The sequence below is a fragment of the Pleurodeles waltl genome, chromosome 5, assembly GCF_031143425.1.
Source record: "Pleurodeles waltl isolate 20211129_DDA chromosome 5, aPleWal1.hap1.20221129, whole genome shotgun sequence".
NCBI classification, from domain to species: domain Eukaryota; kingdom Metazoa; phylum Chordata; class Amphibia; order Caudata; family Salamandridae; genus Pleurodeles; species Pleurodeles waltl.
Window position 1 is genome coordinate 344,432,675 of NC_090444.1, and position 17,176 is coordinate 344,449,850.

At 42.4% G+C, this 17,176-nt stretch overlaps 1 protein-coding gene across 1 annotated transcript in view; it reads right to left on the reverse strand.

Moving 5' to 3' along the window:
* PCSK2 (proprotein convertase subtilisin/kexin type 2) overlaps positions 1 to 17,176 on the reverse strand; it is a 1,091,080-nt gene that overhangs the window by 207,740 nt on the left and 866,164 nt on the right. Inside the window, exons 9-10 of the mRNA XM_069234088.1 lie at positions 11,924 to 12,139; positions 1,290 to 1,390 (exon numbers count right to left, since the gene is read on the reverse strand). Of these exons, the coding sequence (XP_069090189.1) occupies positions 1,290 to 1,390; positions 11,924 to 12,139 (317 nt within the window). The remainder of the gene's footprint in view (positions 1 to 1,289; positions 1,391 to 11,923; positions 12,140 to 17,176) is intronic.

Genomic DNA, 17,176 nt, shown 5'->3' on the forward strand with positions numbered 1-17,176 from the left:
CCTGTGTAACAGCTTGTTGCTCTCTTGTGAAACTATCAGCTTTGCCATGAAATGCTCAAAGTAGCCACTTTATATGAACTTTGAGAGTGTGCGCTTAATGTTGATGTATACAAATAAAAACATAGGTTTAATGCATAAAGAACCACTGTTGCAAAGCATCACCATCTGATTCTAGATCAAAAATCCTGCACAATTTCCCTATTGTTCACCACTGTGCACCCTCATTGGATGAATGAAGCTACCTGGAGCTGGATCATGAACAGCTACTCTGGCTCAAAGCACAGTAAAACACCTGTTTTAATGCATTGGTACTGTCTATAGCATATACCCAGTGCTTAATTTGTAAAAGAATGAGTGTCAGTGCCAAAACGTTTTCTCAGAAGCCTGAGGCTGGTGCAATTAAATATCTGCACACCGAATACCAAGGCTGCAAATTCCTAAAGCCACCTCATGCCGTGTTTTCCACTACTAAACACTCCCTGCCATTGTATCGCACTCTTTCAGGATCCTGCTTCATCGCTTTTTGATGGTTTTCCGGTTTTTCCCGTCCTCTGTGTTCCTCTGTCTTTCCACTGTATGTTTTCCTTATCCCTGAAAAAGTCTAATTCAGAAAAATAAGTGCCGATCCCCAATAATGAGTGCCAGCGGTCCTCACCAGCAACCACCAGCTCAAATTAAGCATTGTGTATAACTTTACACAGAATTTCTCCGAGTTAATGCATGTACTGCAGAAAGTGCAAGTGCAAAATATTGAACAGTGATTGGCCTTCTCTGTTTCTGAGCTTTGCAATCTGCAGATCTGACTTGAGGAAATTATGAGCTAAATGTCTGCGCATTAGACAGTGTTAACGCATAAAAGCGTGCATTCAGCTCTGAACCACTGCAACGTTTCAATAATGTGGCCCCAAAGCAGCAAAAATAAATATGCATTCACTGAGTCGCAGAGAGGGCAAATTCACTGGAAAGACCATCAGGAAATTATTTCCATACAGAAGACACCTCATCAAAAATAGAAGGGGTGATGATGATCTGAGAGAAAACGCAAGAGACAGTGCATGTTGAGGCACAGCTTTTAGTGTCAATGCAGGTGTATTCTAGTGAAGCTGGAACAATCCCCAATGCTTTCACTGGTGTACATGGTGTGTGCAAGTAATAGTCTTGTTCTTCAGTAAAAACTGAGATGATTATTGAGTTTAACTCCGACATATTCATATTGAGTGCAATGTGGCTTACATAGCAGAACGAGCAACTGATGCGTTCAAACTATTTATAGTTCATTTTGTACTTACTTGGCCTCTAGTGCTAACGCAAACACTCCCGCTGCTTCCGGTGCCGCTGCAGACGTCCCGGAGTGTCGAAGGGTACAGTTGCCATATAAATCCGTCGTGGCCTGTAAAGACAAAGTGCAAATCAACAAAAGATTACTTTTCTTCACATGCAAACCCTTACATTACAATGTTGGCCAAGACCTAATGTTTGAGGCTGACATATTTAAATACAACTAACTGACACGCGCAATAGTACATTCCACAATTTTGTCTTGCAACTTTGACCTGAATGATAGAAATGTGTCAATTAAATCATTAAAGTGACCACTCCCACCAAGTCATTAAGACACTGTGTCTACTCCTAGACTTTTCTGTGATAGCCTGGTGCACTGTGGGATTTTTCCCCTCCTCTGAACTAATTAGACTAACATACCTGAATTTAATGATGTATAGGTGAAAAGTTGAAGAATGGATGCAGTGTGCCTTAATTTCTGTTTGGCAGATGGGATTTTTTGTCATGAACATGGTGAATATTGTGATGGCCCTATAAAAAGCCCATTAAAACATATGGCACTTATAATTCATTGGGCGGGATGACTGCCATGTTTGTCACGTCCGCACACTGTAAATAAGGCCCAGTATGATTAATGACCTGAAGTGACACATTCATTCTAGAACTGATGCCAGTGCTGACCTGTGAGATAATCCATTGAACATATGTTGCAGTTTTTTTACATTTGCCAACAAAGAAGTGTGATTACTGTGATAAAGAGCCATTTGTACATTGCGGTCCTCATGCAGTTCTCATGCCTATGAAATTGCAATTTAACTTAATTGCTAAATGTGGTGTCTCCGAAGCCTGTGCACCATGTGGTGCTTGTGGACAGCGTGTGATGCTTTTATGCTGCAGCAATACATGAGTTAAGAATTAGGAGGTGGAGCAACAGTGTAGGTCGGTGGTCTTTACCTTTAGACTTTTGTGGACACCCACTTAATCAATGCTGGAATCCAGATATGTAAAAAATTCGATTGTTGGTTGACGGGGGTGTGAGCCCGGGTCAAGCAGCATCCATAATCCTTGTCAGGGTGAGGCACAAGCCAACCCTAAATTAATCTGTTGCTACATCAAGTTAGAAAAAATAGAACTGATTTTGATAAATAAAACAAGTTCAAAACAACAAAAATCAAATCAGTAAAACTGACAATATGGTAATATAAGGATTTTAGTGAAAATTGTATCAAAAAGCACAAAGTGCTAACTGTGAATATCTGGAGGTGCCAGACTGGGCTAAAGTCACAAGTTCAGGCCAACCATGATGGAGCGTGGGCTGGCTACAGGCACATCGTTGGGCCTACTGAACAAAGTACCTTAAATACTCATTTTCAGAGCTTTGTGAGGATTCGCGTTGAAGGTGCATTACCCAGCCAAAGCGATGCCTCGATTCTGAGATGCGGCAAGGATGCAATGCAACAGACTTGGTCATCATCAAGGATCCAGTTGATGGGGCTTTCGATGCAAAATCCGGCGTCAAGGATGGAGCGCACAGTCCGGGTAATGCGTTGGTTCAGAAGAGCTGCAAAGTGGAGTATGATATAATCTTCGAGACTGCTATTGATGAGAGATGTGAGAGCCTATGCCAAGGATGCGTTGTACAGTGACTGTTCTGATGGGTTGTGGCAGCAGTGCAGGTGTTTGCCACAGGTCCAATCAACACAGCAGCGGAGATGCGTCTGTTCTGCTCAGGGTTGTGCCAAACTGCATACAAGATGCAAAAGGTCTGCTGGATCCACAGAGGATGGCAGGGAACCTTAATCTCACTTCCATGGGCCCAGGACTGGGATGGCACCATTTGACAGGGTAGGCCCACAGATGGCAGAGTCCAGGTGCAGGTGTAAGGTTGTTGAAAGCCTCTTGATACCCAGAAGCCTCAGATCAGGAGGCCAGCCAACTAGCCCTTGGAATCTCTCTGGGTTCTGTGTTCAAAAGATACAGGTCCAGTACGTCTTGCTCAAACAAGAGGGTAGCCGGTCAGCACATCAGGAAAGCAGTTCCTCCAGAGCAGCAGTCCAGCAGAATGGCAGTCCTTGTAGTAACAGCAGTCCTTCTTCCTGGTAGAGTATCCACAGGTCATGTGGTGGTGTCTGAGGTCCAGTATATATACCCAGTTGTGCATTTGAAGTGGAAGGGAGCTTTTAGAGGCATGCCGTCCTGGCCCTAGCTCCAGACTAACTACGGGGGATAGTTATCCCACTGTGTGGAGACAGGACAATGCCTAGTCAAGTGTAAGTGGGGCTGGGTCCAGCTACTCCCTCTCATCCTGACAAGTTGTGGCCCATCCAGTCACACTCAAGCTCCCGATTGTGTGTGGCTGTCTAGAAGGAATACACAAAGCCCAACTGTCAACAACACCCAGTCAAGTGATCCTGAGACTGGCTTCAGGCACCAAATGGCTTAGGCAAAAAAATGCCAACTTTTTAAAGGTGGCATTTTCTGAATTGTAAATTAAGATCTAACTGGACAATAAGTCAGTATTTTAAATTGTGATTCCAGGGACACCAAACATGAAGTGGTTTCCTGTTACCATTTGGACAAAACACTTAGAAAATGTTACAGGATAACTTCAATGTTATAGTAGTAGTAGTAAAAAACGAATTTAGGAGTTTTTCATTACCATGACATGTAAAACCTAAAAGTGCATGCCCCACTTTTTAAATGCACTGCACCCTGCCCTTGGGGATGTCAAGGGCCTACCTTAGAAGTGACTTAAATGTACTAAAAAGGAAGCTTTGGGCCTGGCAAAAGGGTTATTTTTCCAGGTCAAAATGGCAATTTAAAACTGCACACACAGGCTGTAATAGCAGGCCTGAGACATGTTTAGAGAGATACTGAAGTGAGTGGCACAATCAGTGCTGCAGGCCCATTAGTAGCATTTAATTTGCAGGCCTTGGGCACAGTGAATGACACTTTACTAGGGACTTAAAAGTAAATTGAATGTGTCAATTCTAACATGGTTTAGGAAACAAGCACTTTAGCACTGGTTTGCAGTGATAAAGTGTGCTGAGTCCTAAGGCCAACAAAAATGAAATCAGGAAAAACAGGAGGACTGAAGGGGCTAAAAGCTAGGAAAACACAACCCCAAGGATGCTAGGCCTAACACCAACTGAAACTTTATTTGAATCTAGTGACCCTGCTCAGTCATTAATGAAAGATTGGAACCATGGCTTAACCAGTTCCGGTGATTTCAACCTCAAAACAAAACCCAAAAACATATAAACAAGGAGTCATTAAACAAATACACAAAATATGACATTTTTCATTCAATTCACAAACAAATGTATAAAATACCAATTTTCATTTAAACAGGATATTTGAGGTTTTTCCAAATTTAAGCAAGGCCACCTATCATTCATAATATATTCTGTTTGATGAATTCGCACTGCGGACACCAACTTAATTTTTAGCATTCAATTTCAAACTCCTTCACATTTGTGGAGCATTTGAAATTTTCAGTTTTACATTTTGCTTCTTCATTTATATACAGTTTATTAATAGCTATTAACAGTTTGTTAATATTATTTAGTTTTCCGATTTTTTTAAGCAGTCCCAGAACCCCTGAGTAGGGGTTGCCATCTCCCAGACATCCCTGGACCACAGATTAAGAACCGCTGGTTTAGTTTAAATCCGGTGAAGACTTTCCACTAAATGGCGAGTTACTTTACCCATACTGGTCTTGATGGAGCTGTATTCCTTAACACTAGTTATTTATTGTATCCCATTCCTCTGCGGTGTATGGCCTAAATGATTGTTCCACTATATTTTAGAAAGGTCAACACTGGTGTAGCGTGATCAATATAGACTTGCAGCATGAGAAGCAGTTTCATTCTTTATTGTTTAGATTCTAAATGTGGAAAGTATTTTATACAATGTTCATCTACTTTACATGTGGGCTAGGTTCTAGGACACCCATGGTCCAAATTAATTCTACTACAAATTAGGCCTTACCCACTGTAGCTCTCCTGCAAAATATTTAGGAATTCCTCACATTTCCAACATTGTGTGTGGTCCAAACTCTCTTAATCATTATGCCCGGACTTTTCCTCTGAAGCCACAATATATGCCAAGTCTGAAGGATGCACTCAAATAACTCAACACATTTCTTGGGGTCTGATTTAGAACTTGCTGGTAAGCTCCACCACAGCGGCTGACCCAAGTACTCTGTCAAGTCAATGGTGTTCTGACTGCCATATTTAGATGTATTGCGGCTGAGCCGCCGACTGCCACAATGGAGTATTCTTCCCAGCCATCAGGCTGGTGGGTTCTCGCTGAACATATTTAGGATTGCAGTCGGTGTACAGGCGGCAGATTGCTGAGGGAGGGAGACCTTCACGGGAGCCAATGTACATTGTACAATGGCAGTGGATGTGGAATAGAGGTGAGTTACACACACACTGGTCCTTAGTCATATGTGTCTACCTGCACAACACACTATTATCCATTGCCATTCCACCACAACACATACATGCAGAAAACACACAGTTGATGCTACACCCACATACAGCACAACCTCAACAACCAACACAACTACACACCCATCAACACAAAGACAGTCACAAAAGAGTACAAGTACAAACATCACAACAACACAGCAACCACCACACAACACTCACCTGAATGTGGCAGACAGCAACACAACCAAACTAACACAACAGACATCAGACACACATGCAAGTGGCATACATACTGACACACCCACATCACATGCTCCAGCTCACTACCTCAACCTGCCAAGCTGCTCACACACACATACATGCACTGACTCATATCCACAAGTGGGAGCACAACAGTACAAGTACAGGTCCCATTGCATTGTGCACACATGGCCATAGTTGACCAGTGTGATGTTATCATGATTTTGGTGCAAGCATTTATTTGGTAATGAATACTTACTCCAAAATAACAATTGTGTATGTGATCGATTTGTGTCATGTACCAGTGTGTACCCATCAATGTCTGCCACAGAGGTTTTCAAGACATATGCATGTCAGAAGTACTTTTTGTTTTTAATGACTGTGGTATGTATATGAATGAAGTGGTTCTGAGCTCATGTGCAATGACCAAACAACATACACAAGTAATGGTCGGGCGATGGTGGGGTCATGTGCCATCTGTGGTCCAGTGGAGGCACAGGTCTTGTCCAGTTGTGTCCAGTCAAAAATGGAAGTGGAAATTGAAAAAAATAGGTTTTTACCTAATTTTCCTTCCAATCTGCCAACGCAGGTGTGGAGGTAACACCGCTACAACTGCCTTAGCAGAAAGGCACATCATAATCTGATTGGCAGGAAGGGGTACTGGAGTCCCGTAACCAGCCACTATTTCCAATGGCACCATCAATGCGGGTGAGGATTCCTCACAAGGCAGCAGATGGATTTCCCAACGGAAAACCAACTGCGGGACCGTTACCACCAAGATCCAAATCAGGCCATTAATCTTCATCATTAATAAACGTGCTGTCTTTGTGTGCTCTTTGTCCGATTAACACTATTAGAAGCATTGAAATTGCTGATGGCAGAGATTTGCTAACCAGTCCTAAGGCCTTGTTAACAAACTGTACACAGACTAGCACTGTTTTAACAGAATGGATTGAAATTCACCGAAAGTGCAGCATTGTATCTTTAGTGAATTATCAACAATCATCTAGTTTCATCTGTGTGTCTATTGTCAGATTTCCAAAACACATTTGTTGTATATTTCAACACATCTGGAGATTACAAATATGAGTCTTCAAAACATGGCAGTTCCCAAAGCATTTCATGTCATAGAGACCCTAATCAGGGGAATGCCACAACGTAAACACAAATATAAAAGAATGATACACTGAGGCGGAAAACTAACAATAGTGCAATTCTCACGGTGTGTGATTGTGAACAAGCCACTCCATCTGAAGAGCAACCAGGTATAGAACAAAAAAAGTATCCATCATAAATATGCAATAAACAGCCGCTCCAAGCTTCTCATGAACACATGAAGTAAAAAATACCTCACTTCATCCTACTCATAAACGCACAGAGTCAAATATACCCTGCTGATCTCAATCACACCCAGATAGAAACAAGTTCCCCGAAATCTTATGCGTGATCATTGTAATTTAAAAAACAGAAGTGTTTCCTCTGAGTCCTGCAACGTGTCAATTTTGGAGGAAAACCTGGCTGTCTGGCAGATTTTGTGTAGGTTTAAGTTACATATTCAAGGGTAAATGTGCACATCTCCGGGTTTGGTGAATAAGATTCTATAAACTGGGCACAGTGAAAAAAATTCTAACACTAAGTTTTGCTTGGCTGCACAAAATGTGGTGTGGATACTCCCAAAGCCAGTGTCATTAAAACACAATTGAAAAGAAGACTTCAGAGATCAAGATCATCTAAAAGTATTTGATTTTGGCATGATGCTTTTAGAATGGAAAACTGTTTGAGGTGGCACATTCTGAACGGCTAAAGCACGGCCCAAGCCAGGCAGAACCTGCCACTCCCGCGAAGGATGGGTGATTACACTTACTGTATAACCTGTGCTTACCCTCGGGTAGCTTGGCACAAAGCAGTTAGGCTTAACACAGAGGCAATTTGTAATGCAAAAACACAGCACTTACCCGCCACAACCATACTGCATGGCACAAAGGAGACTTCACACACAGTGTATGTATAGAAAGTTTGTATTCAACAAACACATTGTCTAAACTGCATGATTATAACGTAACTCTGGCCCCATACCCCAATTAGCAATAGAAATCACAATATGAGGCCCAGCTGTGTTGAACACTAGCTACTGTAAGAACCAGTGAGAAAAACAGTATATTCCCTCCCCGCAAAATCAGTGAAACACATAAATTCTAAGTGCACCCCAGTACCAACGTTAGCAGCAAAATGTACATACAAGGTTTATAACACTTCCACGTAGCACTGCAGCTGAGGCCGCACTGGTAAGATGTAATGCTAACTGTGTGAACTCCTGACCGAATAAATGTGACCAACAGTACCACGGTACTGCCTTCACATTCACTTGCACTCACTCCTGCACATCCACTCTGCGCCATAGTGCAGTTCCACAAGTATCAGTCAGGGCGTGCACACACTCACTTGTAGGCATTCACTCCCAGCACCCTATTGCGGTGCCCTGATATCTGGATAGTGGCTGCAACTGTGTTTGAATGACCCTTTGTCCCAAACCACCCTTCACCGAACAACCAGCTTTAGGAGGCACAACATCAGGGGTCCAATCATATGAGTCACCCTGACTGTATGGTCACTCACAAACCAATTCCCAATGTAGTACCTCCTCTGATAGAGGCACTTGTCTGGTGCATGATGACTTGAACTGCACCATACAATTCTGGCCTCTCCCAAGAGGGATGTAAATCCTGCACCCCTTTGGAAGGCACAAGGTTTAAAATGTGATGACTTGAGTCGCACTAGTCCATCTGGTCACACACAGAACTTGGTTTCCATACCTCTCTGAAATGAGGCACACTGTCTAGTGCGTAATGACTTTAGTCACACCAGATCACATACTTCAAAGCCAATTCAACCACGCCATATGAGGGTAAGTAAAGCACAACTCAGGTTGCACACCCACCTCCAAGGGTCGCAACCAATGAGCAGGGCACTGCACAGAATGAGCATGCAGCTAAGGCTCAAACAAAAGAAATGTGACACACTCAACAATAGCGGGCCGTGCAGGGTCCCACACCAGGTGACCCTGCTCACACCAACAAGATGTTTTGATGTGCTGTGGGCAGTCTTTGGCAAGCTCGCACCAGGCAATTCTGTTCTCAAGACACAATACTTAGGCTACACTAACGCCGCCGCTGCCACCACAGGCCGAAACAATGTAGGCGCAGCATTGGGCACCACTCTCCAGATATTACCGGATGTTGATGTAAGTCCCTCTCCTGAGGTCTTTGACGACCCTGAAACCTCCTCAGAGAACAGGAGGCAAGCCAAGGTGCACTTGGAGAGTTACCCTTCAGGATGCTACACAGCAGTAGGCAATCAGCCTCAGGCCAGACTCTAAGCATGAAGGGGAGCGTTGAACCCCTTCTCAGATGGTTATACTCCTGGGCATAACAGATTCCTCTAGCAGTGTACCCACGAGGTCCAGCAGCACCAGTTCCCCATCGCCGTAAAGGTTACTCTGCCTTGCAGATGTTGAGTAACCCTAGTTAGACTAGATGGCTCCTTTGAGGGTTGGTGGTGGTTCAAAGGGTTTTGCTTTGAACAACAGATGTCTCCCTAAATGTCCTCCCTGCCCGCCCTAAGGCTCTGAAATGCAGATCTTTATCTTTAGTGGTGCCCTGCTCAGACTCCCAGAGGCCAAGTGTCAAAAACCTCCCCAGTCCCCAATCTATCTATCCAGGCCCCAAATGGCAGAGATCTGTAGTTCTGGGTGCCCAGGTTTTGTAGCACTCACCTGGGGAATGCACAGATGTGCTCTTCCCCCATGACCCATGGAATGAAACATAATTTACAAGACACCAGAACCGCCTTTGCCATCCGATGGGATTAGTCACGCTGAATCCATCCATACTAAACCTCACGAGGCTTCTTCCCTGTAATTCGCTATTGCAGCCAGGCTTAATTCATTTCATTCCACAATGTTACCTTATGGGCAGAGCAGCTCTCATAGGTAGTGTGAACACACATGTGTATTTGGCACTCCCTTGGGCACATATGTCCTAGCGCACATCCATGCCTGCTGGGGCATGTGGAACACTTTCGTTAAAGCCACCACAAGGGTCAAGTGTGCCGCTACTAGCCTGCTCTATCAGACTCAGTTCCTATCTAGGAATACTCGTGCACAAATGTGCACATCCTGGCAAGTAATGCCAGCTGCAGTACCTATACAGGAAAACCACTCAGGTGCAGTATACAAACACAGGCGAGTGTTCTAGGTGGATTTAAGGATGGTGCCAGCACTTTCTCATTGGACTTTCACTGGGAAAAAGCCCAGGGCTAGTAGGCAGAAGTCACCACTGCTCTACAGAATGGACAGCCCTTTCAGGGCTCAGACGTTTTCCTAGTTGGTCTCTGCATCACTCAGAAATGAACATCACATTCACGTGGCTTCCGGTATGCTTGCAGTGGCTTTCAGCCATGTGTCATTCAACTAGTCTTGAAACGCACTGTCATTTGTTGTAATCCCTACTACAAGAGGCAGTGTGTGTCTTATTTTTGTGCCCACTGGGTAATTTGATCATGGTTCTTAATGTCTAGACCTGTCATTTTCCTTTATCCTTACAATCTTTCACGTTGTATTTTTTACTGGAGACTTATCCTCCAGGTACTACCTGGAAGACATCAGTAACAGGCCCAAATGTACATTTCCCATGTTTGAATTGGTGCAGTAATGTCGATTTTCATATCATGATGCCCTCCCTATTCCCCAGAATTCTCAAGGGGGTCAACTTGTGGCCCACCAGAAATACAAAACTCCAGTATCACTGATACACGCAGTTTCTGGAACGGTAATACTGCTCACTAACACCAGCTTACTTATAACGGAGGATCAAGTAATCGTTATATCATAATGTGCAACAGAAAAGCTCTGCATAAGGTAAACTTGTAGTAAAATATTTTCGGAAACCGAAGGTAAAGTTGCAGAGAAAACATAGCATACATTTTTAATACTGATAGGTTTAACGACTGTAAAATGATCACACTGTGTGGTGAAAAGTATCCAGCTATAAAGAAAAAACGTTGTAAAGGCAAAGGCGAAGGTAAACTCGGAAATTGTATAGCTGTTTTGAAGGACTGCCTCAGAATAAACTTTTGCACACCATTACCTTACGCCTCTCAGGTAAAGAGTATGTGACCCATATTTTAAGGTCGTCGGAAATAAATTAAAGACTGCAACACAATATTGGTTTTGCGCCCAAATCCAGATTCTGAATTGTGCAAGTGTTTGCCAGAAAGAATGTTAACTGGGAAAAAAGCCGGAATGAAGGAAAACGTGCAGTGTGCAGGAAGCACATATAGCCCATGTAAAAAGTTTGTCATTCCTCAGCTATGTTTACAGTGATATAAAAATGAAAAAGGATAGGCCCTCATTTCATTAAGGAAATCATATCAAGGGAAGAAAGTCATTAAAGTACTGAAATTCCTTAAGCATATTTCAGAAATAACGAAAGTACTACCGCTTAAAAAGTATATAGCTGCACATTCTGGGTGTGTTTTCCAATTAGCATGCAGGCTGAAAGTGTATGCTGTGATAAATGAGAGAATATAGCACAAATGTATGTCGAAACATGTATAAGGAAATACCCACCATCAACAACTCGCCGGCAAACTTCATAATAGTGCGGACAATTGCAGGTTATACAAATAAACTAAACTCTTCTCCAGATAAATGCGCGATTTGATATCTTTTGAATGTAATATGAAAAGAGCCATAAACCTCAGGCCGATATACTACGTTAAATATTAATATTCCATATCGTGAGTTGACAGCACGTGCATCATTGGGTATTGTGGACCTGAAAAATGTGTTGCATCAAAGGGACATCTGCTCTCTGCAAAGAGCCGCTACTTGGTATGGGAGCGGGGTTTGCTTGGAGCGGGACAGAGAGAGAGAAAATGACAGAGAGAACAGCAATGTTGGTACTTACCACCCCAGCCTCAGGATTTCTCTTCCTGCCGTTACTGAATGTGGAGGCCAGAGTGGAGGAGCAGCTTTCGTCATAGAGAGCAGTCCGTCCATCATTAATGGCAGAGTTAATGGAAATGGTCCACATGCTGGATGCGTAGCCATCACAGTTACAATCATCGTAGCTGCCTCCATCACCTGAGGCCCAGACATAGATGCTTCCCTTGCCACCTCGGCCCTGCGGAAAGAAGAAGGTATTCCGTCATGTTTATGACACACTTGAGTGAGAATCAGTTGCTATATGTCCCACAGGGTCATAATGATCAGGATATTATTGACAACGACTGCGTACAATCGAGCGATGTTTATTTACAGGTCCTAGTGTACACTTTTTTCCATAACGAGTTATTTTCAATTTAAATTCCTTAGGATACAAACCATTTCTTAGGGTAAATAAATCGTTATAACAAAAATATCAATAATAAAAATACCAAAATGAAACAGTAATTAAACTGAATTAAGGGATATTGTCAGTGCGTAGTTTAAGTCGGCGGTTGTTGGTGGGGGCCACTTTCACTAGTTTTTGGGGGCTAGCACTTATTTTCCTTACCAGTTATTGACGACGAGCAAGAGAGGAAAAACACACAAACAGAATGAAGGAGGAAGAGAAAGAGAAAGATGGAAAAACGGGCACAAAGGGAGAAAGCAGGGACCGGTACGAGTGACATAAAGGAACAGCAGTATCTGGTAGGATTAAAAGGCCCTGAGGTGAATTCAGCACTGCGCAGCCTTGGTGTCCCGGGCGCCGATTTGTAATAGCACCGCTGGAGCCGAGCTTTGGGCACCAGCACCCATTCTTTTACAAATTAAGCACTGGATATAGTAAATAAATAATGTGAAGGAAATAGAAAGTAGCGAGGACTACCTTGTTAAATGCATAAATAATTGCACACAATATGAAAAATTAGTTAGCTCATTGGGTATTCTCTGTTATATTCATAAATGAACGTATTTTATATACATGTATAAAAATGATGTGTACAATTAAATCAGGAAAATAAATGCTGGATGATGACAACACTGCCATCTAAGTCTAAAACAACAACATCGAATGTAGACTGTTTAATTCATCCGATTTCATTGATAAAACAATTTGGAAAAAAGGGAACGAAATCAATTGACCTGGATTACTCTGCCACAATTAATCTTGATGTAATTAATGACCCCAGTATGAACACTTAAAACATTTTTTGCACACAGCATGACATTTAGCTGAGCTGTCATGCCCACAAGGTTTCAGATCAGAACAAACATTACCAAAAACCAATATGTCTTAATCCATATCTAGAGACTTGCATACAAAGTCATCAGTCTAATGAGAGACAACATATATATTGTGGCGTGCTGGCAGAGCTAAAAAGGGACCACAGCTTCCATTGTTAAATGTTTATTCTCTGCAAAAAAGTGAATTATTAATTGGTGTGGATGGAAGTACACCACAAGTAATAAAGTCACTAACCTGCTAGCAGGGACGTAGGTTCAGAGGGTGTTTGGGAGCGTTACACCCTCCTAAAAAATATTTTCGCGTAAATCCTTGGGTATAGGTGATTTGAGTTGGGTTTGGTAAGGTGTTTGTTGCACGGACAAAAACACACACTCTATTATTGTTTTGAAAGTCTTTAATAAGGTTTATGTTAGAAAACATTGTTTTCTCTCACTTAGTACCCTTACCAAACTTTGTTATCTCCCATTCCACTGCTCTTTAAGCCTCCTTGTCATAAAATGTATTTTAACACTATATGGCAGAGTAATTGTTAGAAAATCTGAATCTCACCCTTTCCTAATCTTACTGACCAGGCTACCCCCATAGCTAAACCCCTGGCACAGAGCAAACTGGTTTAACTTAAAAAAGACGTGAATCATTTAGAATTACCGAAACAGTTAAAAGGTTAAAAAAAGAAACAAAAAAGAATTACTTTAAAAATGTATAACACGAGGGAAAAATAAATATGCAAAATGACACCAAAACAACAAAAACCCAATAAGGGGAACTGGAGATATGAATTGTAAAGACATGTAGAAAAAATGCCAAGAAAAAGAAAGCACCCAATGTAAGTCAATGGTCACAATAGACAGGGACCATGGTGCAATTTCAGGCCGACAACAATAGAACCCAGGTTTGCAGTGCTTAATTTATAAAAGAATGAGTGCCAAAACACAAAGCTCTTCTCAGAAGCTGGTGCAAATAATTGTCAGTTGACATATTAAGGTGACATAGTCTGGAATCCAATTATCCTTCATTAGCCCACTACCAGACCCTCCCTTGCTCAATGTCTCGCTCTTTCGGTTCCTACTTTCTCCCTTAATGATTTTTTTTCAGTTTTTTTCTTTTTCTATCTTTCCATTTTGTGTGGTTTTCCCACTGTTGATCTCTGTAAATATATGAGGCAGAAAAATAAGTGCTGGTCCCTAAAAATGAGTGAAAAAGTTTAAAAGGTTTATAAGACTCAATTCAGAAAGGAACTGTCTTATTTTCTTCAAAAAAACATGGAAGTTTCTCCTAAGTCCCAAAGCAGATTGGCACTTTGTCACTTTTTGAGTAGAAAAATCCTCCCCAAGCTGGCCACTGCTGGAATTGTAGCTGTCACTGTGGAAATGAAAGCCGATACCTGAAGCTGGTTGGTCTCACTGGAGTATGTCAATGTCTTGCTGAAAATTGTCCCCATGCAGAATGGGGCTTAGCCGTTTTTTCAGATGTGCGGGGACCCTTGAGTCAGATGAAGCTGAAATTCAGTCTCACGTTGTGAATCTGCGTATGTGGGACAATTCCTGGTGTGTTAGACCTCACAGCCTTAGGGTGGTCTTCCCCTAAAGTTTTGCCTGCCTCCCTCCATTTTTCTGATGTCATTTTTGCGGGTTTTAGGACTCTGCGCACTTTACCACCTCTGACCAGTGCTAAAGTACTTGTGCTCTCACTCCTAAACATGGCAAAATTGGTTCCTAACCAATTGGCATATTTAATTTACTAATAAGTCCCTAGTAAAGTGCACTACAGGTGCCCAAGGCCTGAAAATTAAATGCTACTAGTGTGCCTGCAGCACTGCCTTGCACCACAAGCATTTACAATTACTAGCTAAGCCTTCAACTCCCCTTTTATTTCATATACGTTAACCCTAATGTAGGACATGTACTTGAAAGTTTTACATGTCCTGGTAGTGAAAAACTCCCAAAACTGTGTTTTGCTACTGCGAAGCCTGCTCCTCTCATAGGCCAGCATTGGAAATTCCTTTTTATGATTTGAAGTGGTAATTTCTGATCTGAAAGGAGTGGCATTGTCATTGTTAGTATGGTTGGAATGGTAGAGCAAAATCCTGATTACTGGTAAAGCTGTATTTAACATTACTATTTTAGAAATGCCACTTTTAGAAAGTATCACTTAAAAATGCTCCTGGAGGAATTGTTTAGAATTAGTTGTACACATATGATCCAGTCTTCAATTAATGAATTAGACAACTCCGTTCTGTTAAAATCCAATATATTACTCAATAGAATTCCGGAAGTTCAAAAATTTTTCCAACAAATCCAACAAATGTCCATCTCATAAACAACAAAACTATATATAACCCCCCTAGATCAAAAGATTGAATACCAACAGAAGATCCTGAAAGGGGTTATAACCCTCCTCATGACACAGTCCTGCACAATAATTGCATGCTTTTCAGTCCCAGTTCAAGCAATATCATGGAGTTTCAATTCAGCTTGTCAAATGAGATGGTTATGTCGATATTTCGGCCTGTGGTGGCAGTCAGCAACGCACAAGGGGACTTCAACCTTCTAGACATGAGACCCCTAGCGTCTGTCTCCATCTGCATCCACTCAACAAATGTGAGCCCCCTGGTGTGTTGTTACAGAATCTATTTTTGCAGCCTGTTGTATTATTTAACAACACTGAGTCTTGATGATGGTCTGACGGACCTCTGACTTCCACCACAGGCCGAAACATCGACATTACCTTCTCATTTGACAAGCTGAATTGAAAGTCCATGATATTGCTTGAACTGGGACTGAAAACCAGGCAATTATTGTGCAGGACTGTGTCATGAATCCTATTGAGAAATATATAGGATTTTAACAGTACGGAGTTGTCTTCTTCATTCATTGAAAACTGGATCATATACTGGGTTGCTCCTAAGTGTGTTCACTTTTAGAAAGTAGGCATTTCTGTGCTCTTACTGCTCGCTGTGCCTTAACGCCTGTCTCCAATCTATGTCCAGTCTGTGCTTGTTGATAGCTCACCTTGAGCATTCCACCTAGACAGCCATAAACACAGGACACTCATATGCATCTGCATTAATCTGCATACTGATGGGTCTTCCTGGGCCGGAAGGATGGAGGGGCTCTCTCTTACACTTCAAAGGCTAGTGACCTGACCCCATTCAAAGGACTGATAACCGCCCACAGATCTCCTGGCAGACAGGACTGGGTTGAAACCAGAACTGGTGCACTTCAAAACCACTCTTTGAAGTCTCCTCCACTTCAAAGGCACACTTGGGTATATATACTGGGTAGGCAAAACCCTAAAATCATACATTTCTAGACCTACAAGTAGACTCTGTCAGAAGGCCCACAGTGCTGCCCAAAGGACTCATCTGGACTGTTTATCTGGAAGGACTGCTCTCTTGCTTTTTGCCGTGCTGCCTGCTGCTCCCTGACTCTGCTGGAAGGACTTGGCCTCCAACTACAAGTGATCTCCAAGGGTTTGTCAGCTTTCTTCCTGTTAAGAACTCTCAGGGCCATCAAAGACTTCACCTAAGAGAGAAATTAGGGGCATGGGAAAATTTGATGCTACACCTACAGAATCGATGGAGCAGCTGTCTCATGGCTGAAAAATTGACGCAGTGCCTGTTTCATCATCACAGAACATTTGGATTTTTCATGCATCATCCCTGTGCATCAATTTGCCACCACCCCTCCCCCCCTCAACTGCAGTAGGGAACCAAGGTGGGTACCCAAAAACTGATGCTTCCCCTTGCCATTGAGGGAAGAATCGAAGCATCCCCTCCACTGTGACGGAAAAAATGACACGTCATTTTACTTTCCGATGCCCTTTCACCTCTGTGGCCAACAGCGTTTTTATTTTTGACACATCCCAGGTACTTTGTGCTAAAGAGATACATCCATTGTTTCCTATGGATTATGGCATATTGGATTTTTGTTCTTTTGGTCTTGTTTTATTCAGATAAATATTATCTATTTTTCTAAACTGGTGTGTAGA